The 23852-nt window shown below is 38.0% G+C and overlaps 1 protein-coding gene across 1 annotated transcript in view; it reads left to right on the forward strand.

Annotated features, from left to right (window-relative positions):
* Nucleotides 1–23852, forward strand: part of SNTG1 (syntrophin gamma 1) — a 418769-nt gene that overhangs the window by 213840 nt on the left and 181077 nt on the right. The window contains exons 4-5 of the mRNA XM_068396528.1: nucleotides 5613–5667; nucleotides 18679–18813. Of these exons, the coding sequence (XP_068252629.1) occupies nucleotides 5641–5667; nucleotides 18679–18813 (162 nt within the window). The 5' untranslated portion in view covers nucleotides 5613–5640. The remainder of the gene's footprint in view (nucleotides 1–5612; nucleotides 5668–18678; nucleotides 18814–23852) is intronic.

Here is a 23852-nt window from a genome sequence, read left to right on the forward strand (position 1 = left end):
TTATATTAGCTGTTGAATAAATGTCCTTAGTTGGAGGTGAGGCAAAGACAAAACTTCCATTAAACTGTGATGTTGCCATTAAGTATCATCTTACCTGCTTGTTAATTTGAAAAATCGTGCTCAGTATTTGAAGTGGAAGCATTCCTGTCTTTAGCTCACTTTAGCATCCAAGCAATTCCCAAGAACATTGCAAATTAAAATCTCCTGAATGTTTATAACCATTAATTTATTTCTTTAGCTCCTTTAGGAGATTAGTACAATGCTTTTTTATTATTATATTTATTTTTTTTAATTTAAGTGAAATCAAAAGATGCAATATGATGTGGAAAGTCTCCCCCCAAACTATTAGCATTAGGCATAATGCCAGAGGTGTGAAATTTATGTTTGACTGGGAAACAATTGCCTTGACAGAGTGTCTCTTTTATAAGGAAATTCTGTGTTGAAAAATAAAGCAGGGAAAAACAGACTGCAGTGCCAGATAGTCAGAGAAGAACTTCTGTTCATCTTTGATACAAGGCATTGTTATTTAGTCGAAACTGAGAAATGGTCTAGATCATGAAACAGTTCATGAAGCCTCCAGAGCAGTTAAGAATAAGGAGATGTTTAGTCCCTGCTTGGGCTCTGACACCTGCACTACTGCTCTTTGAAATTAAGTACGTAATTATATTCAGACACGTCTAGTGAGTCACCAAAAGGTAACATTGGAAAAGTGAGAGATCAGACACACGCATTTTTTTTCTAGCAACATTTCAAGCTTTAACCCAAAGCCAAACTTTCCTGTTCCAGTTTGCCATAGAGCGTTTCACATAAAGATATGCAGTAGCAGTTCATTGGCATTTAACGTCACCATTGTCAGATGATTCTCCTGTAATACTGCTTTTGCCTCAGAAAGATTGTGTGCTGCATTGTTTTTTTATTTTGCCATTTCCATCAGTTTGCTTTTGCCAAGGCAGAACAGGCTGGGTTACTTATTAAGTCATTTTGTGAGTGTTTGTTCCAGGGGGCACTAGGTAATTGTTAGTGCAAACAGTACTGGATAAACAAACAGGAGCCTGACACATTCATTCAGTTAATACTGCCTTGTGGCTCACTGATTCTTAAAAAAAATGATGTTTATACAGTGAATCCTTGACTGAGCTTGCTGATTACAAATGCTTGCAACTAAAATAATAAATTATGACTGGCAGGTAAATATCATTCTCGTTTTAACCGAGGTAAAATGAATTAAACATTAAAAACCTTGTTAGACACTAATTGCCAACTTCAATTCTTTTGAAGCATGAGCTTTGCTAAGAGCTGGTCATTTTGTTAAAAACCTTTGTCAGATGATTATTTTCCTTACTGCCAAAGAAGTGCACAGCTTTGCTGAGTTCAAAGTTCATCTCAGTCCTTGAACTGTCAGGTAGATAGAAGTACATGTAGCTTAGGGGCCTCCAGCTTTATGAGCATCTTTCAACTTTAATTTATGAAAGCTGTAATTCTGTGCAAGGGATATATAGATCCCCCTTCATGTATTGAATTCTATGAGGGAAGTTTGAGACTGTGTTTGGATCTAGACACTATCTGTTCCCAACACACTGAGAAATTCTTCACCAGATGAGTCCAATATGTTAGTATCATAAATTATTAAAAATCATTATGTTAACTGAACATAAGTAACTCAGTGTTCCAACAAAATATCATTAAGTGTGTTGGAAAACAGTAACTGAATAGGGTGTTATTAATCTGTGGTTACTAAACTGCTCCTTTGATTTACTGAGCTGTCTGCATGCCTTTGACCACTCTTCCAGTACTAAACACCTTGTGGCAAGCTGGATGCAATGAATATGACATTAAGGAATTTGCATTTAAAGTAATGAGTCTTTTTTTTTCCCCAAAATATTTTTCTTTCCCTTAAAGCACAAAGGATCAGCTATGCTACATGTAAGGATAATTTTTAAGCCTTCTTCCCTATTTACAATAGAGATTTTTTTTTTTTTTAATTATTGCTGGGAAAAGAAAAAGCCCCTTCAGAGTTAAAGTGTGTATGTTTCATTTCATAACACACACAAAAATGACAGATATGATTTACTTCAGACATCTCCAAAATGTAGAGCACAAAAGTTGGTAAGAATGGAAGCAGGAGAAGGACTTGAAAAGGCAAACCTGAAGTTTAGTAGTGAACTACTATCACAGTTAGTAGCAGATCTGATATTTGTGCCTTTGAAACATGGCTTTAGTCTTTTTCTCAGTTAGCAATTCAGACAGTTAGACAATAAGAATTTCTTCTGACTTATATCCAGCAAGTAAGAAGTATACAAGCTGCAGTGATATCATATGTTAAATTAAATTGCATTTAATAATACATCATTTCTTCATGTACTTGTTATTTGTGCATACAATATTGTATTTTCCTTTGCACCTACTATTGCTTCAATAGTATTTTATGTAGTATTCCCAACCCTTTACAAAGTGGGTGAGAAGGAAGGAAGCTCCTAGGAGAGCTGGAAAGATGCTCAGGTGAAAGTGGCTGTGATTTGAAGGTAAGGAGATTGCAGAGGTTAGCCAGAGGCTGAACAGGGGATATCTCTCAGCACTGGCTGTCACGGTTTGTCATTTTACAAATGTTTTATTTTTAAAATTGCTTGGGTTTATATTTTCTGTCTTTTTTCGTGTATTGCAGGAGGAGACAATTACTAATCATTGGGGCATTTTACCAGCATAAGATCATAAAATTTCTGCATGATGCATGATATGTATTCTGTAATTTAATCGTCTAGAGTGTTTATTTGGGGTGTAAATGCTGGAAACGATGTTTCTGAGGTGATTTATGAGGTAATGCACTTTGTAATCAAACCTTCTATGTGCTATTTCTAAAATAGCAAGTGTTGTAAAATTGCTGATAGTCAGAAAAAGAACATTGATATTGGGCTTAAATTCTCCGTGCAGCTGCAGACAAGAATCAGTAGGAAATAGTGTGATACAGAAGCAGTGGCAGCTATATTGCAAAGATTAGTGACTGAGTTGTTGAATGTCTGAGAAACAGGTACACTCATTGCAATGAGTATGATTTTGTGTTGGGAATTATGTAATTCCAGGTTTACATTTCAGACAATATTTTAATAGTAAAAGCTCTTGTCATAGATCATGAAAAATTGCCTCTAACCACCTTTCCCAGAGGAAACACCGTGTCTCACCTTTCTGTGGGAACCAGAGAAGTTATTTCAGTAGGAGATGGATATCAGGAGTGTATTGGTTGTATATTTTATTTCACCTATTTGTAATTTAGCATGTAGGGGGAAAAAAGGAGGTAGCACCAAGGTGATTGGCAGGTAGATTCACCAAGTATCAACACGTAGTGGGAGGCAATATTTATAGTTTGAGGGCTGTCTCTCTGGAGGCCATAGGCTTTGTTTGCCATGACAACCCTCGAGACATAGGATGGAGAACTATGGCTCCTGCCTTTCAGGAAAAAAATCACCCGACATATTAAGCATGCTAGAGCTAATGGCAGTGGTGTTTAAAATGTTGGGTTTTTTTTAGAAGAGGTTTAAACCCCAGGATTTTAAGAAGGGACTTAAAGGGTTTTTCAATAAAGAAGTTTGTATTCATGTGAAGCTTCATACTTCTAAGATTGCTAAATTACTATCTGAGCAAAATTAGAAGTTATTTTAGGTCATGAGCTGTATAGACAATAAGTTATGATGCTGGGAAGCCTAGTTATTCTTGACTTTTCTTCTACGTGGTAACACAAATATTTCTGAAATAAGTAGATAAATGTGTAATACATAAAAACAACAAAAAGAAGAAAATTGAGTAGTACTGAGTTATGGAAATGACCTGGATTAGATAGGATTTAGATCAAAGAGTAGCTAAAAAAGAACCAAAGAGGAATTGTCATTGACTGTGGAACAAAAGTTGCCCAAACCCAAACTTTGCAGAACTTTTATTAATAAGGCAGAACACAACATAAGTGAATACACTTTTGACTGTAGTAGGAGTTACTGACCCGACATAATCAGGGCCTGAGAAAGGAGAACACTGTGCAGTACTTCAGTTTATATTTTAAAGATACATAAGTTTATAGTTCCAGAAGGCTAAAAAGTCCTTGGAATACTTTGCTAAGGTGAATAAAGCCTTTTCCCCACTTCAGCTTACTCAGCACCTGGAAAGAGTTCATAAAAATTACAAAGAAACATACTTCATTGCACAATGACTGTCCCACCAGAGAGAAAGTCTTCAAGATTCTAATAGTGACCTTGTTTGTTATGAGCACTTTGAAAGCAGAATTACAGATAGAAATCTTTATTGAGTCTTGGTGCACTTGTAAAGCTGGTAAGGAAGGAATTATGATGGGTCCCTTTTAAATTCCTTCATTGTAACCTAGCCAGCCTAGGGTAGCTCTGCTATAAATTAGTCTAGAGCACAGGCTGTGAATCAGGCAGAGCTCGGTAAATACAGAACATTGACCTCATATGAGCGTGTGTGGTTTAGTTTAATACAACTGCATCCAGGGCAGCAAAACAAGTTAAGAGACTTAATTAAGAGATTAAGAGGTTTTATTATTATTATTAGGACTTACATTTTTGTACTATGTGAGGTATAATTTTTAAATTTTATTTTAAACTTAGGCTAATGGGACAAATTTTGTGTTGGAGCTTTGACTACTATATTTATATAAATAGTTGTAAGCACATAATTAGTTCAGAATAGTAATAAAATGCTTGATGGAGAGGATTTTATTACAGGTTTTGTTTCTTCAGCCATGGAATGAAATTACTGTTTTGCCCAGGAAGTGTTTCCTGGAAATGTTATTGGCTGATGCATGAGTACTTCTATTGCAGAACCAGAATCAGGACACTGTTATCCTCTGATAAAGCCACTGGAACATGCTGTTATCTCATAAATAAATGAATGCATAAATGTGCATTGGGATGAATACACTTTAGGTAAAGGCCAAGCAAAGTAATAATCACAGGATTTGGTGTGACATTTTGCCAGCACTCACACATATTCCTGACTCTTCTAACATTTGGGTTTTTTAACTCACAAATATTTCTGCAAAGTAGGCACACTGTTAAATGATACTGGCTTCCTTGGAGAGATTATGTATGTTTATAAAGTGTGAGACAAAAGGTATTAATGCATGATGGTTTTTAATTACGGCAGAAAAGAAACAGAAAACAGTCTTTCAGAAGAGAGAGGGCATTCTGAAGAGCAACACTTAATTATCTCCATCTGAAGTGTTGCTTTCCAGTATACCCTTACTTTTTTTTGGGAAAAACAAAAACAAAACAAAACAAACAAAAACCAAACCAAAAACAACCAACCAAAAACCCCCACACTTGAAATAAGAAAAGTAAGTTTGAATTCCCTGTGGAAGGGAGGAAGTTGTGGGAACATAAGCATTCCTTTGATTATATTCAATGAAACCGGGTTGTGTACTTTATAAGAACCAGGAACAACTAATAACACCTTACACTTCCAAATCCTGTTGCAACTTCAGTCATTTCTCTTTTCAACAACTGTAACTGGACCTAACAAAGGGAAGTGCAGTTGCTCATCTCAGACAGGTAACTTTTATGTTTTGCAGTATCTTTTTCATTCTAATGAAATCTTTCTCTCCATTTTAGACAAATATCACTTGCTGTGTCATAGCACATGGATTTCAGGACTGCCTGTGAAGAGGTAAGATCAGATATTTTTCTTTTCGAACAATAGCAGAATCAAAATCAATGAACTTTTAATCTTTTTATACGCAAAATCCTTTTTTTCACTTTTTTTAGAAATGAGTGGAATTGTATAATCAGATATAAGTTATTCAGCTGATTGCTTTATGGTGGTAGACAGACTTTGTAGCAGAAGATGAAAGAATTTGCCGAGGTGTACTCATTGCTAGCCCTCACATCTGTCCATTCCAATTTGCCTCTTTAGGCACAATGTAGGTGCAGATAGCAATGTGTTGTGTGAGCTTTGCTCTTAGTGAAGTGTTTATATCTGAAAGCCTGTACATGAAGAAAAACATCAATGGAGCCAGAAATATGTATAACACTGTTCAGCAAAATCAAGGGGGAAGTGTAGAAGTATGAGAAAAAGGTGGGTGGGGAGGGAGGGAGGGGAAACTGTGAAGATGACCAAAATCAAAAGCAATTCCATTCTGATTTGATTAGGTAAGAGTTATTTTCACTTAAAGTAGATATAGTTTCATAATGTCAATGCAAAGTACAGTCCCCCTCCACTAGAGATGGGGGAAGTTCTTTGCTTTCTCTGTTCATAACAACTTTGCCTTAAAGAAAGTAAATTAGATGTATTTGTAGATGTTAAAAAGAGCATCTTATTTACTCAGTTATTGTCTATGAGCAAGTTGTTTTAATGTGTTTTCACAACTTCAGCAACTGAGACACAATGAGAACCATTTACACCAAATTATGTATTATCAGTGCATTATTAGATTAAAAAATCATGACAATTGCCTGTACACTGAGAATCACAAACAATATTTAGGAAGTTATGACTGGGAACAAGAAAACTGGCCATCTCTTTAAGTGTGACCATGATCCCATGAAAAAATGAAGTGAACGGATGGGAACATCAGTAGAACTAAGAACTAACTGCAGCTAAACCCTATTTTAACTTGAGAATCAATTGGTGTAAATTAGGGGGGAAGAGAAAATAAGCAGGCTAGTGAACATTAAATCATGACAGCATTCTGAAAGGAGTAGTAGGGTCAAAAACTAATATTAAAGTGAAACTTGCTTTTGGGAAAGGATACTGTGATGGTTGTCCAGGGTGCTATGTAACAGGCTTTACTACCTCAGAAGATCCATGCACAGTCTAAATTCTATAATACAGTATATCCCAGGTTATTTGCCTGGAAAAAAACATTCTTGTTAGTTTTGAGGTTTGGTATTTGGTTTTGCTTCTTTTATAAATATTTTTTTGAAGCACTTATTGAGCAAAAGAGGCAGATACATATTATTTTCATAGGGTTTTTATGTTATTATTTAAACTGTATGCTATATAGATTATTTAGTGGCAATTAATTTCACTCTGTGGCCAACAGCAGTAAGGACAAGAGCGGCACAGAAAGATGACCTGGCATATGAGTCCTATCTGAGCCTTTACAATACAAGTACATTGACAGATCTGTCTCATTCTGTATCTAGCTTCTAATGGGGGCATTGATTTCAAATTTAGCTCTTTAAAAGTCACCTGCTTTGTTGGAGCTTCCATGATAGACAAGGGAAGGAGAGGATGACTCCTCCCATCCTAAAAAAGCTCTTAATCTGGAGACCCTAAAGAAGCTCCCTTAGCTTTTAGATTAATAAACTGGAATTGAATCCACCTCATTTCATTTTATCTCATTTGTGTAGAATGAGCCTGGTGCCACAGAATCAGTAGTGTCACTTCCGAGAAATTCTGAGAAGTATGATCTACATCTTTCCTCCAATGCCAATCAAAGTTAATTAAATATAGCCTTTCAGCCTACTTTCATCAAATGCCTATGTCTAAATAAATCATCAGTAGCCTTATGCTTGCACATAACGTAATTTTTAACTAAAATGTCAGCACTATCATTGTATGGCATTATCTACTTTGGTTTTGTTCAAGGGAAAATATATTGAGCTGGATCTGAAAGCCCAAGAGAGGGGAGGCTGCTGTAGCTTTGTGTACCCAGGTCCAGCCAGTAGAGAGGGTGAAGATGTATCCCCAATAGGCATATGCACACATATACACTACACTTATCCATATATATGTATATACTTATGTACATGGCCAGCTGTGCAGATCACATACAGACACACAGAGCAGTCGCACAAACACAGACAGCACCAACAGCCTGATCCTGCTCCCCTTTCTGGCTGACCAGGATGGAGGTCCACTAGTGAGAATATGCATGTGTATGTACAGTGTGGATGCCTCCAAGGGCTGGCCTTAGACAGTCATTCTGCCCAGCAGCTGCCACTGGAATACAGTCTTCCCAGTTGCTAGGAGCTGGGCATATGAGACCTTGAGGCCTCAGCCCCTGTCCAGCTTCTGGTACAGACATACACTTGCACACACCCTGCCCACACAGAGTCCCTCACCCATGAAAAGAGTTAGAAAGGAATTTAATGAGAGGATGGGACAGACAGTGCTGATCAGGCATAGGGCATGGCCAGACAAGCATAGTGACCAGAAGACTATTTGCATGTGACCAACCCCTTTTTATCCCCTTAACTCTGTATTTTCCTCTGCTTGTTCCTCCCCAAATCACTGAAACCCCTCCCATTCCCTGCATTTGCTTCCTCCCCTGAACATCCAATATGCCCTGTGCAATCCAAAACTGTATCCCATAATGTGTCCCATACCCCCAGGCAGTGACCCTCACTCAGTCCGAAACGTGCTCTGGTATTGTCTTATGATGGATTTCACACCTGAACACTGGGGCTGAGACTGTCCTGGGACAGCCATGGCAGGGGACCGTTGACATGAAACATAAAGTAGCTGTAGACTTTGCTCCATGTACTTTTGTTTAATTGGTTATTGTCGTGGTTTAGGCTCAACCAGCGACTAAGCACCATGTGGCCGCTTGCTCACTCCTCCCCCTTGATGGAATGGGGAGGGCAAAATACAATGAAATCTCATGGGTCGAGACAAGGACAGGGAGGGATCACTGACCAAGTATGGTCACGGGCGGAACAGACTCAACTTGGGGGAAAAAAATCAATTTAATTTATTACCAATCGAATCAGAGTAGGATAATGAGACATAAAACCAAATCTTAAAAACACCTTCCCCCCACCCCTCCCTTCTTCCTGGGCTCAAGGTACTTTGCTCCCAATTTCTCTACCTCCTCCCCCTCAGCAGTATAGGAGGACAGGGAATGGGGGTTACGGTCAGTTCATCACATGTTGTCTCTGCCACTTCCTCCTCAGGGGCCGGGGAAGCTTCTAGCAGCTTCTCACAGGAGCCACCCCTGTAGCCCCTCCCCCACTACCAAAGCCCAGCACACAGACCTAACTCAGTTATCTAGCCAGTACATTTACAACTTGCAGCCTCCTTTCCCCTCCATCCCCTATTGTATCAAATTCTCAGTCATAGTATGTATCTGGGAAAAATAATCTCTGGTTTTCTATGCCAAAATAGTTACTAGGCAGTTTTTGATAATAGCAATAAAAGCTGTCATGAGGCATCTTGACCATTTGGTCTTCCTCTTCTTCCTCTCTTTGTTTCCTTTCTTCTGAATATCTTATCACCCTTCTTTCCCTATCTTCCAGTGCTGTAACCACCACCACTGTAGAAGAACTGAGATCACTCTCCCAAAATGATGAGCGTGCTCAGACTGTTATTGGTACTTCCATCCCCATCCTTGCTAATGGCAGTAAATGTTTCGAACTGAGTTTCAGTTAGCATAAAACCAAAATATTCCACATAGATGTACTGAGACTAAAGCACATTTTTCATAGTGTCCATGACATATTTCTTAAACTGTTCTTTTCATTGTAAATAACTGCTGCTCTAGTGCATTGGATGTCTCTGAGGGAACTTCAGTTCTTTCATAGTATCGATACTTTCATGCATCCCTTATTTTTTCTAGTGTCTCCTAGTAGGATTTGGTTTCAGATTTGGATGCTGAAATGGTCTTGTCTACTTATAGGTACCTGCACATGCACTTTGCACCTAAGTTCCTACTGCAGATCTGAATAGTACAGAGTAATTCAGTTCCCCCCAAACCTGCTGATCAACTGAATTGCTCTCTACACTTCATTGCCTATAATGAACAGTTCTCCATTGATTGTAATTAGAGCTTAGACACTTACATATAGACAGATAGAGTTTTGTGTCAATCTCAAGATGATTCCTATGATCCTAATCACAGAATCACAGAATCAACCAGGTTGGAAGAGACCTCAGGGATCATAGAGTCCAACCGTTGCCCTGACACCACCCTGTCAACTAGACCATGGCACTAAGTGCCATGTCCAGTCTTTTCTTAAACACATCCAGAGATGGTGACTCCACCACCTCCCTGGGCAGCCCATTCCAATGTCTAATAACCCTTTCTGTAAAGAAATTCTTCCTAATGTCCAACCTGAACCTCCCCTGGCGAAGCTTGAGGCTGTGTCCTCTTGTCCTATCGCTAGTTGCCCGGGAGAAGAGGCAGACTCACACTTCACTACAACCTCCCTTCAGGTAGTTGTAGACTGCAATAAGGTCACCTCTGAGCCTCCTCTTCCCAGGCTAAACAACCGCAGCTCCCTCAGACGTTCCTCATAGGTCAGACCCTCCAGACCCTTCACCAGCTTGGTCGCCCTCCTCTGGACTCGCTCCAACACCTCAACATCTTTCTTGAAGTGCGGGGCCCAGAACTGGACACAGTATTCAAGGTGCGGCCTCACCAGTGCCGAGTACAGAGGGACGATCACTTCCCTAGACCGGCTGGCTACACTATTCCTAATAGAGGCCAGGATGCCATTGGCCTTCTTGGCCACCTGGGCACACTGCTGGCTCATGTTTAGCCGGCTGTCAATCAGCACCCCCAGGTCTCTTTCCGCCAGGCCACTTTCTAACCACTCTTCCCCCAGCCTGTAGCGCTGCATGGGGTTGTTGTGGCCCAAGTGTAAGACCCGGCACTTGTTCTTGTTGAACCTCATGCCGTTGGTCTCGGCCCATCTATCTAACCTGTCCAGATCCCTCTGTAGGGCCTTCCTACCCTCCAGCAGATCGACACTCCCACCCAGCTTGGTGTCATCTGCAAATTTGCTGAGGGTGCACTCAATCCCTACATCTAGATCATCTATAAAGATATAGAACAGCACTGGCCCCAGAACTGAGCCCTGGGGAACACCGCTAGTGACCGGCCACCAGTTGGACTTTGCCCCATTCACCACCACTCTCTGGGCTCGACCATCCAGCCAGTTTTTAACCCACTGAAGAGACCACCCATCGAAGCCCCGGGCAGCCAGTTTGTCTAGGAGGATGCTGTGGGAGACAGTGTCGAATGCCTTACTGAAGTCTAGATAGACTACATCCACAGCCCTGCCCTCATCTACTAAGTGGGTCACTTTGTCATAGAAGGAGACCAGGTTGTTTAAGCAGGACCTGCCTTTCATGAATCCATGTCAGCTGGCCCCGATGCCCCGATTGTCCTGCATGTGCCGTGTAATGGCACTCAGGATGATCTATTCCATCACCTTGCCTGGCACCGAGGTCAGGCTGACAGGCCTATAGTTCCCTGGATCATCCTTCCGGCCCTTCTTGTAGATGGGCGTTACATTTGCTAATTTCCAGTCAGCTGGAACTTCTCCAGTTAACCAGGACTGCCAGTAGGTAATAGAGAGTGGTTTGGCAAGTTCATTTGCCAGTTCCTTCATTACTCTGGGGTGAATCCCATCCGGGCCCGTAGCCTTGTGGGTGTCCAACTGGCACAGCAGGTCACTAACTGTCTCCTCCTGGATTACTGGGGGTTCACACAGCCCCCTGTCCATAACTTCAGGCTCTGGGGGTCGAGTCCCCTGAGGACAACCGGTCTTGACGTTAAAGACCGAGGCAAAAAAGGCATTGAGCACCTCTGCCTTTTCCTCATCCCCTGACACTACACTACCCTCCTCATTCAGCAAGTGGTGGAGGCTCTCCTTGACCCTTCTTTTACTGTTTATGTATTTGTAAAAGCTTTTTTTCTTATCTTTGACTGTAGCAGCCAAATCAAGCTCTAATTGAGCTCTAATGATTATTTTCTCCCTTAAGCTTCTTATCTTATCTGTGCTGCCATTCAAGGGATCTTAGCGGTTTTATTCTGCTAGAAAATACCTTCTGTGCTAAATAATTCAAATGGCACTACAAAAAGATGAGGTCTTACACACATGCACACGTTTTTTACTAAGGGAAACTACCTGATATCTGATGATGGGAAAGCTACAGTTAATTTTTTCTTGTGGCTTCTCCACTTGCTAGTTTTGGGAAATTTTCCATTGTTTCATATTTAATTAGTCTGAATTCCATGCTCTTTTCCTTCACTGATCAGCAAATGTATCCATTGTACTGGTTCTTGTACTTATTCAACAATTTCCAAGCCATAAGACTATCCAGCTCCTCTTTTAGCCTTTATCCTGAGCTTTCTGAACTTTACAAAAGCATAAATCATAGAGTCACTGGGTTCTTTAAACTCTCTCCTGTACTCACTTGACTTTATTCTATATTCTGAAAACTATCTCTTGGAAGATAACCTCAGTCTCTGACATAATACTGTCCTCGGCATTGGAAGTACCCTTCTGATGAAATGGAAGAATTGGGATGATTATAATACATTAGAACATTTTCCTCTTAGAAACTTTTTTTTTAGAGTTGATATTTTCCGTGTACTTTACGAACAAGCTGCGTGACTGGCGTTCTAACATTTCTAACTTTCTAACTTTTGAAATCTCATTCTTTTCTACTATGAACTTGGTGCTTTTTTCCTGATATAACTTCAAACTTATTTAAATTAGTAAACATCCCATTCATTTTCACGCTTGTAATCTATTAATCTCTTTTTACAGTATTGTTCATTCTTTCTCTGAAGGATTAGTTTGAATTGGTAAACTGTTTGTCCTCTGCTTTATGAATCCAATGAATATTCTTGTAGACTTCACAAACTTTAAATTCTGATACATTCTCTTGTTCGTAGGTCTAGTGACCTCTATTTCAATATCCATCTTGAGGGGTTTTTTTGCCTTCCACAGAATGTGTTTTCATTTTTAAGCAGTATTTTGACTGTGACTTTCTTTCATAAATCCTGTTATATACTATTTTAGACTGTTTCTAGTCGCCTTTATGCCATTTTCTGATTCACATTTCAGCCCAAGCTGATGATTTCCTATGTTCATAAGTGTTATCAAATGGCAATACTGTGATTTCTAATACTTTGGGTTTGTTGTTTTTTTTTTTTTCTTAAATCCAGCTTCAATTCATAATTTAATCCCAGTATCACAAAATGGAAAACAACTGGCAACTTACAGTGCCTGTGAGAATGTCATGTAATGGGTGAACTAAATTTGAAAAAACATGCATGTTCTCTCTGTACCCTTCAGTTTTATGTTACCTTATCTTTTGGCCTTAACTGTAATGATATATTCTAGTCCCAGTAAGCTCATTGGCAATTCGGACATCAAAGGTTGTTTGCTTATAGTGTCAGAAAGTGAAAGTGTTTGCTCTAATAAAGTACCTCTGTTCAGTAAGAAGTCGTTATGTATTTATAGAAATACATATACATTTTCCAAATGTCTAATTTACATATTGAATTAATCAGACTGTATGAAACAAGGAAATTCTTTGTAAGACTATTCTTTAGAGAAAATGACTTATGAAGAATGCCGTAGCCAAATAGTCACACCTGGTAAATCAAAGAAAAAGAAGATTAAGTCAAAATTCAACATTTTCCTGTGTTTTTTTCAGGTTGGAGTGTAAGATTCATGTGCAGAATTGGAGAATGTTGGTACCTCATAGCACAGATTCCAAATGACAAGTTGAACACATCCCTGTGTATCTGGGCTGCCTTCCAATTTTGCTAGGGTGCTTTCACTTATGCTAGCAACACCCCCGCAGAATGAGTAGCTGGACCATTTAAGAAGCATCCTTTCTTTGGTTCTGACACATATTCCTACCTCTGGTATTCATTGCCGTTATCAACTTAAAACTCTGATTCCATTTCCTTTTTTATTATTACACTTGCGATTGTAAAGCAGTGACAGGCATATCTCCAAATACTCAGAGGTCAGCTTCAGTTCAAATAAGCATCCAAAAGTATAGATATTCATTTGAAGTGAACTACCTGCATATTAAGGCAGTTTCTGCAACCCATTATCCTTACTGGTATCAGGTTGTTATGGTAAAATTAAATTTCAGGGCTTAAAACTAAATTGCAGAGGGTTCATTTATTTTAGGACACACCAGCCAAAGCAGAAACTAAAAATCCAGGCCACCTTGCATAGAAAATGTGTTGAGAGACTTTTTTTCTCTTCCTTTCTTCCACTATTCTGGGATATCTATTGAAGTCTTCCTACTGTTGTGAAACTACAAGAAGCAAAGCTATCCAAATTGTTTTATTACCATAAGGCAAATGTAATAGATAAAATAGCATAAACGAAAAGATATAGTTGTCTCTTGCAAACTAATGAAGGATATTTAAAATTGCCTGAAATACTGAATAACTCTCCTTCAGAACAAAATACAGAAAAAGTTACAGAATCACAGAATCAACCAGGTTGGAAGGGACCTCTGGGATCATAGAGTCCAACCGTTGCCCTGACACCACCCTGTCAACTAGACCATGGCACTAAGTGCCATGTCCAGTCTTTTCTTAAACACATCCAGAGATGGTGACTCCACCACCTCCCTGGGCAGCCCATTCCAATGTCTAATAACCCTTTCTGAAAAGAAATTCTTCCTAATGTCTAACCAGAACCTCCCCTGGCGAAGCTTGAGGCTGTGTCCTCTTGTCCTATCGCTAGTTGCCCGGGAGAAGAGGCCAACTCCCACTTCACTACAACCTCCCTTCAGGTAGTTGTAGACGGCAATAAGGTCACCTCAGAGCCTCCTCTTCTCCAGACTAAACAACCCCAGCTCCCTCAGCCGTTCCTCATAGGTCAGACCCTCCAGACCCTTCACCAGCTTGGTTGCCCTCCTCTGGACTCGCTCCAACACCTCAACATCTTTCTTGAAGTGCGGGGCCCAGTTCTAGAATTTTCTTTTATTGTCATAAACAACAAGGAAAACAAAAAGTAGGGAAAATGTAAAAAAAAAAAAAAAAATCTTCAGCAGAAGACCTGCCAGTAGCCTTATTTAGGCCAGAAAAATTTAAAAATATTTTTATTGGAAGTCCTGCAGGATATTGACTTTGAAATCAATACGTAACTTTAAAGAAATTTCTCATACAGTATTAATTTTGGTATATGTTTCGTGGAGACTCTGCTGCTAGCATAAATCTGTAAACTGTAGCTTTCATGTGTGTTTCCTCTGAAAGTAATTCTTAAATGTTTGTGAAGGCCATATATATTTCACCAAGCTGTTTATGGTATGTAAGCATTTCTACATTCCTTTTAGGAAAGATACTAGGGCCAGATCCTATGCACAGCTGATATGGACAATGTGCTGTAAGTCAGGGTATAATGGAAAAAGATTTTTAAACGGCCTTTTTTCGCTGCCTTGTTGCTACTGATGATCTGAGTGTGACCATATTCTTTGTAGAAGCAGTCTGCCTTGAGGGCTCTGCAAGCCTATACCATTCTCTAATAGTGATCTGAAGCAGAAAGTTCAACACAGCTGGTGTGGCAAAGCAAAGAGGGGTCAGTTTTCAGCCCTTCTTGTGGTTATATTAGTTCACGAACAGTAAGCTGTTTCTAAACTCCTGCCAAGGACATCAGCTCTTGCCAGATCAGTGTTTTTGTCTAACTCAGCTTAAAAGGGTATAGAATGAGATGGCAGAGGCAGTACTGTGCAGGTGCAACATTCACTGCATGTCACTTAGGCACAGTTACCTTACTTCATCACTTCTTTTGCCTGAAGTCACTGACTCCTCTCCCCTATGGAAACTCATTCTTCCACTGCTGTATATTGCTTCCATATGCATTCCTTAGCCTACCTGATCCACTTCATAAATGTGTGCAACTTCAAACACTCAGTTTTCTTGCCCTCTTTACAACAGGTGCCAAACTCTATAAATAGGATGAAGAAAGTAGGATGGTAAACATGTAAGCAGAGCAGTGTTCCTGCCAATTTTGGCTCAAACATACAGTCAAGGTGTATTGGCTTAACAAACTTATCAGCTGAACTATGCTTCTCTATCCATGTCGGCTATAAGGTGATGCAGTTTATTGTACATTTGAGCACAAGAGGATGCCTTGCATGTCCTCACACTGACAGTTACAGTAGCTTGGCTGATGTGCCATATGCCGTTTTATTGCTGTAAGTCAGAGGTAGGTCAGAGCCCTCTGCCAGTGAAATGTAGGCGGCTTGAAGGGAAAATTTTAGCACATCCTCTCATGGAATCCTAAAAATTAGTAATGGGCACAAAAGCTAACATCAGCCACAACCCTGTACCCCACACCCCATCCACACACACACATGCACACCATCGAAGCTCTTCAAATGTAAGAGATGACAGGGTTATAGGGTGGACAGGTGTTCTCCCTCCAACCAGAATAATTTTACTGGGGCCACATGGATGAAAAGTGTTGATGTGCACAGCGATTTACATGAAAGCATATATACAGGACATCTTGCCTAAGTTCCAGCTCTGGGTAAGGATGCAGGAGTTCATATCTTTATTTGATTCAGTTTACTGGATGCTTTGAAGAGGGCGGGAGAGAGAAGAAAGAAATTTCAGCAGACCAAAATGAAACATAATTAAATAATTAAATCCCAGTCTTTGTTCTCAAGGACTTCTCTTGAGCTAATCTAATGAAAATGAACTACGTTGTTCTCCTTTACATGGTTGTTAATGCTGCCCTCAGGTAGGAGAGGGAAGGAGGTAGTATAATTGAAGATTTAATTTTGAACTGTATCATAAACCAGCTTTCATAAAGCCCAACAACAGTAAAGTGGTTCATTACATTTTAGAGTGTCTAATGTAAATAAGATCCCTGAGTGTGTGTGATCAGTCTTTCCAAGGGCCAAAATGTTTTGCTGTTCCCAAGCTTGGTTTCTTGTTTAGACTGAATAAGTTCAGCCCATATGCATTTAGAAACCAATCTGTATTTTAATTTTATTTTAATGGCTAATTGTGTCTGCTATGGTTATGTGCATCTAGTCCCCACAAAGAAGTCCCTCAGCTTTTGCAGAAAGACACTCTGGAGGTTTTATAGGGTTATTGACCAAATCAGAAATGTGCAGTCAAGTAAGGCAGAGTTACTATCATCAGTGTATCAGAGGCAAAATTTATTCTATTGCCACTTATCCAGGGAGGAAGAAATGCATGTCTGCAAACTTTTCTGCAGGAGAAGGGCATTTTATATGTGGTAGATGTTTGTAGGCTAGACCCTTGTATTTGACCATAGTTATTTACAGCCTGCGTTTTTCAACTTCCATTGTTGCTTACTGTTTACTTCACAACTCCATGGAAAGAGGAGTCATCTTAGTCTGTAAAGCAGAAGTTAATAGGAGATGACCATGGGAATGTAACTATTTTATATTCTCTCTATTTTAATGTAGTAACATTTTATGTATGATATGAGAGGGAGTTTTGCAGTGTACTGAAAACCTAACTCCTTTCATGATCCATTTATTCAGTTTGTCTCTCCATGTCAATCAGTTTCTATCTCACCCTGTTTAAAAAAGACATCTAAATACTAGAACAAGGCTGTATGATGTCTTCTCATCAGAGCTTCCACTGACCTCAGTGTGAGTTCAGTGCATGGAAGTCTTCATTTTTTCTTCTTCTTACTTAGTTTAAAAAGAATAAAAACAACATCAGAGCCACTTTCAAAGTTATGTCTGAGTTATAGAGATTTGCTACTGGGGTTCAAGGGAAAACAATTTCCTAACTCTGAGTGTTGAGCATGGAGCAGAAGTGACAGAACAGTTTGTCAGTGGAGAACATTATATAGAACTATTTAAAGATTGTCCTCGATCTTTCCACCTCTTTTAAAACATCTTGAGAGCCATTTAAACTTTTCTTCTGCCAGTTCCCTACTGTCAGTTCCACATTTGTGTTTGTTCGCTCCATGCTAGGGATGTAAGGTATCAGCACATTATGGGGAGATCTTCCAAATCCTCTTTTAAACTCTTGTCTGAGAAAGAGCCCTCAGTTTCACCCAGGTCAGATGTGGCAGTTAAAGTTCACAGCAAGATTTTTGTTTCCTTGATCTCCTCTTAAACCAACTTTTTACAGACAGTGGATTGAAATGTGACCTGAATGAAGACAATGGAAGTTTTATTATTGACACTAAGTCCAAGATTTTAAATATGATTTATATATGAATTTTCTTCTGAGATACATACATGCATACATATATATCTGTATCTATGCAAATAGGTATAGGCATCTCATACTGGTAAATGCCATGTTGTAAGACTAAATTTTTAGAATGTTTGTAAGCGAATTTCTCATACCAAAAATGCTCTACCAACATGACTTTTGCCCATTTATGAAGTGTTACAGAGAGTGCTATTTTCAACACAGCTTTCGGGGAAAAATATTAAATACCGCAGGTGCTTACAGATGCTGACTTTTTCACTGCTCAGACGTCTTAATATATAATGCCCAATAAAGTAGCACAAACAGGTACTGCCACGAAGACACTGTTAAATTTTTGGAAATTCACTTATTGTATATTGAAGAAGTTTGGAGGTGTTACTGTATCTATTTCTGTGTCAAAATTGGTGTAATATGTGGAACATTAGCTTTTATTTCATGTCCAAATGAGGTGTCATCATTTAATACAAAGATGGAAAGTATGAGCACAGCTACTCTGAAGCAATTTGAAAGTTTCACAAATTTGTCATGGGCAGAATAGCACCTTATTATTTCAAACTCTGCCTTCGCTAGTTGCTACTGTAACCATCACTCTTGTAGTCTGAGCACAATAAATAAATGTAGTGATCACTGGTAGTATTTTAGATATTTATCGATGTATTTACAGTAACTGTACCTATCTCTCAACTATTTTGTTTCAAAATACTGATTCTATCAATGCAAAGTGTTAACTGAGAAAACTTTTTTCTTTGTTCCTTCCTTTGAAGACAAAGACAGGGATTTGTTTGCTGCAGGATGGTAACCAGGAGCCTTTCAAAGTGCGACTGCACTTAGCCAAAGATATTTTGATGATCCAGGAGCAGGATGTGATCTGTGTGTCTGGTGAGCCTTTCTATTCTGGTGTAAGTAGTTTTTATTTTTTCTTTAAGATGTACTTTATACAAAGCAAAAATACTCTGTGTGTGTGCACAGAGAGTATGCATTTACTCCCACAGTTTGATTTTATACTGTTAACATTAAGTGTATTTTAATGCATTGTCTTTTGAGAGTAAATCTTAGCAATACTCATCTAAGAAGCAGCGGTAAGGTAATGAATAAGTTGTATGCATGACTACAGTATTTTTTCTCTGCACTCACCCTTGAATACTGGAGCCACTGAATGCAATAGGAAAAACAGAAGCAGTGATTTTTGCAGTGAATACAGATACCTCAATGTAATTACATATCTGAGTATTGTCTGTGGAGTTGATAAGACAGTTGATGGTTAAATGTTATAACAGAGCTTTGCTGGTAGAGGAATTATCTGCTGTCCTCTATTGCTTTGGATGCTTCATATGGTAGTATACCACCAGACTTCACAAATGTTGGCAGTCCATGCTGTGAGGGTCACTGGTTGAATCAGCACATCACGTTAATAAAGAGGGACTTCAGCTGGAACAGTGTAATAGTGTGATTTATGTATTACTGTTTTTACATGATGTGTCGGATTTTATTTAAGCATCATACTGAATTTTGCAGATAAGAAATGAAGCTTTGTAGACGATTATTTGTAAGATCTGTAAAATGTTATATAGAATAATATTGTAGGGTTTTGAACTATTGTAATGCTAAGTTTCTATCTAATTCTAGAAGAAAGCTAAAAAAACTAATAGAAATCATTTACTATTAATTTGTATAGACATTTTTATAGATACTATAATTATATTTTGTAGAGATATTTTTAAGATTTATGGGAAACTATCATAAACATTCTGCTCTCCCTTTGTGCTAAAAAAATTATCATAGGATTCCACATTAAATCTTGTGAGACATAGTAGGGTAATATCTGTTTCTGCAAATGTTATGTGACTGCTGTTATGTCTATCTGTTTTATTAATTGCTGCTCTTGCCACATCCCTGTATCTCTAAATGCAAGTATAATAAAAAGATACAAAGCAGAAACCAGAAATGAATTGGTCGAATGTTAGCATTGATAACAGTGTGGAAGATTGATGGAAAATGTATAGAGGAATCCAACTCACTGTTATGAACATCTCAAGGTGAATGATTCTGAGTTTTCCTCTGGAACAAGAGGAGCCCACTGCCTACACTGTCTCTGTACAGGCTGCGTTTATTTGTATGACAAATCTGACATTAGCTTTTGACAGTTTCATGCTGTACAAATGCAGTTTACTAATACAGATCTGTGTGTGGAATGTAGATGCTCCTTTTACCAATCAGCCTGTACTGTTTCTCAACATACAGGACATCTAGCAGCCCAGACAGAAAGAAATTATGAGTTCAAGCTCAGGCTGTAGTTGTTCAACACACACTGTGGCACCGTTACTCCACCAACCCCATTCTGGCATTATTTATTAAAAGATTTTATCACTTAGAAATACAACTTTCATTATTGTGCTCTAATGTCTATTACTTCTGCTGAACCTGTTATTTAAATGTCTTCATGAAATGCATATTTATTTTTTTTCCATTTAACAGCAAGGCTTTCTCTTAGTTTTGTCATCATTAGTTTTGCATCCGCGCTGTAGAAAATAGTAGATTATTTGCTTCCCCAATTACACTCCCTCTACCTTATTTGCATATCGAATGCATAACTCATTAACTGATTGATATTAGTGTGGTGATGAGGAGTTTCTTTTCTCTTGGAAGTGTCGTTGTTACGCTAGTGACTTTTGAACATTTTACCCTGATTTCCTCTGGGATTAAGACTAGGTCTTGAATCAGTAGGTTCATTCCAACTAAGGATGATTGGCATTTCACAGGCAGTTAACTGTTCTTTTGTCACAGGTCATTTAAATCATCTGGAATCATGTGCTTTGATTGTATAGCATGTTCTGATGAGTCCTACAGGCTTTCTTTTTTTGCATCTTTTTCCTAATTTTTATTCCTGATTTATTAGGTGTCTGTTTTGTTTGTTTGTTTTTCTTGTCTTTTACTTTGCTTGGTTAATTTTGGTTTGTTCTTTGTCATTCTAAATGGCGGACCACATCTATTTTTCTTTTATATGCATTCTACAGAGCAAGAGCGAGTTTATTCTAAAGAATAAAAATAAAATTTGTAACTGAGGAACAATAGCATTGTTAATTTTATGGACAAGTAGCTACAGTAAAAGTTCTTTTTTAATCTGTTTTAATAAATAATCTTCAAATAATTTGATTATAAGATTTTACTTAATCACTTCTGCACTGTTAAGGAATGAAAGGCTATTACTATGTTTCTAGTTCAGAACAGTATATCTTCTGTTTGTTGGGTCTGAATTAATTTGCATGCTCCTCTGTGTAGGACAGACATTAAACAGGCACTTAACGTTCCAGTGGTATCCTGATCTGCATCCTGCGGAATAATCTAAATGAAATCAATGGCTCCTTAGGAATGAGGTGCTGCTTAATGTGGGTACATGGGATGAGGACTTAGTTCTTAATTTAGAACACATCCTTTTTCATGAAAAACAGTTCTAGTTTCCCAAAACTGAAGAGGTGCAAAGGAACCTTGTTTCTTCTTTCATTGTATACAGTTTGGAGTAAGAAAATAAAATGCATAAAAGATCATAAGCAACATAATCAGTTTTAAACACTACAAAAGAAAGCATCTGTTTCTTTAGTAGGCTGAACCAAATGATAGTATTAGTGAGGGTCCTGTAGCAATTCCATAGAGCATCAAAGATAGTTCAAACGATCACAGGTTAGATCTAAATTTGAGCATCAGTTGCATCAATAAGTATTACACAGATTTATTTGTGTGCAACAAGAAAGACTTGCATTCCAAGAGATAGAAACATAGTGGGTTCTGCATTATGCTGCTAGTGGATATCTGACATAGATTTGAACTCCAGTGCAAATGACGAAAAGTGAGACAAGACATTTTGTGAAACTCAAAGCCTAGAAGACGGTGTCTTTAGTAATTCAAATTAAATCCTTGCCTGTAGAGAGGCTTTGTAGTATGGGAAGTGTATGCCTGAGTTGAAGTAGCTTGCATTCTGAAGATATCGATGAGTCTGTGGGAAAACTGGAAGATAAGATTGGTGACTGTTAGGTCAGGTATGCTTTTTTCCTCCTCTAAAGTACTGGACCTTCACAAAATATTTTTTCATAACTGTGGTATTGCCAACAGACAACTTTCTTATAATTGTCATAAATCTCCATGACAGTTTCTTGTGGTAGAGAACAGTTAGGATTTTTACTGTCTTCATCTGAAAAAGAAATGCCCTGAAAACCACTGAATTAAACCTTGTAGGAACTTCTTCAGTATAGATGAGAGAAGTATAGAAGATGTTTATTTTATATTTCCTTTTAAGCATATTTCTTGGATTACATGAAATTATACTCACAAAAGTTTGCTATATGGTGTTCCAGGTGACAATGTGCAGTAAGACGAGTTCCAGTCTTTTTAGACATATAGGTCAATAGCCTGGACTAACAAGGATAGCCTAATACTGACCTTGCTGAAAATTGATGGGAGTGGGGATAGCCTAAGATACAGCATGTCTGATCTGAAATATGATTCTCCAGTAGATTTATTCCTAGGAAAGGTTTTAATCTTTGCAATTCCAGAATAAAAATTTTTATTTTAGAGTTAATCCTCACAATTTCTATCACCTTTCATGAATATCTCAAATACAAGTAAAAGGATTATTGTGTTTTATCAAGTAGTTTATCTGTCTAGGGAGCCATGGTTTTTTTCTTCGTTTCTTTAACACATTTTATTTGTTTGCTAATCGTACTCAGAAATTTTTCTAATAGAGTGTATGTGCATATGAGATCCATAAACCAAGGACATGACAATGTACCATCTGACAAGATGAATGATTTAAATCAGCTACTGTTTTTCTGAAAGACTGAAAATAAACTCTGAGAAGCTGGCAAATTGCTAAGTTCAGCTACCAGGACAGTTTGCATTTTTACTTAATCTTTTTACAGGTTCTGTGAAAGAGTCATAGATTTTCCAAAATACTGCTAACTCACCTGATGATAACATACAGATGATTCTCATTTCTTTCGAGTAATGTATTTCTATGCTGCTGTATAGTAATGCGTTGTTTAATTAAACAATAATTTCTTTTACCTTTTTTTATATTCAGGAGCTTTTTGAGAGATTGGTGCTAAGATCATTCATAATTTCAATATTAATAAAAAGTGAATGCACATTTTTGTGAATTTATAGAGCAATAGCTCTAAGAGTAGTATGGCATTTGTCCAAGGATTTAATGGAGGTTTGTGCAGATGTCTCTGAATGTAACCTATGGACTCTAATTGTTTTTTTGATAGATAAAACCCCTTCATCAATAAACATCTTTTCCAAGGTCAGAAAGTAACACTGACTTAAATTGCTGAACTGTAGCCAGACTTGATTTCTGGCATTATTATTAATCACACAATCTTTCTTCTTTTTCTTGTTAAAATAAGGACATATTATATCTCACTTTTAAAGTAGTCCTTTTGCTATTGTGAAATCAACTGTGTTGAAAGATTTATAACTCTATACAAAGCCCATATGGCACTACAAAAAAATAAGTTGCATTAGAGAGAGTTTTTCAGCTTACAAACCTTGCACAATAGGATGTTTTCCTTGATTTTTTTTTTTAATTTAAATGATAAAGGTAATATTAGTTTTTAAGTATAAGTTTAAGTTCAGAAGATATCACTCAACTGTGATTTGCTTGAGCAGTCTGATGAAGTTATTACATTTCCCTTGCTTTCACATTTTGGTTTTGGAGACTTCCTGAGAGTGAATTTTAAATCTGTTATGTTGGATCCTTCTTTTCTGGGAGTTTAAAATTTTCTTTTCATATATTTTTATGTAGGTAAAACAAGTTAAATTAACCTTAGCAATGTTAATGAGCAGAAAAATAAATGAAGAAAAAAGTGAAAAGCTTAAAATAGTAAACATATGTATTGTATTTGTTTCTGTATTTATTTACTATTTTGATTCTGATGTGTGATTG

Source organism: Nyctibius grandis, chromosome 3 (assembly GCF_013368605.1).
Source record: "Nyctibius grandis isolate bNycGra1 chromosome 3, bNycGra1.pri, whole genome shotgun sequence".
NCBI lineage: Eukaryota > Metazoa > Chordata > Aves > Nyctibiiformes > Nyctibiidae > Nyctibius > Nyctibius grandis.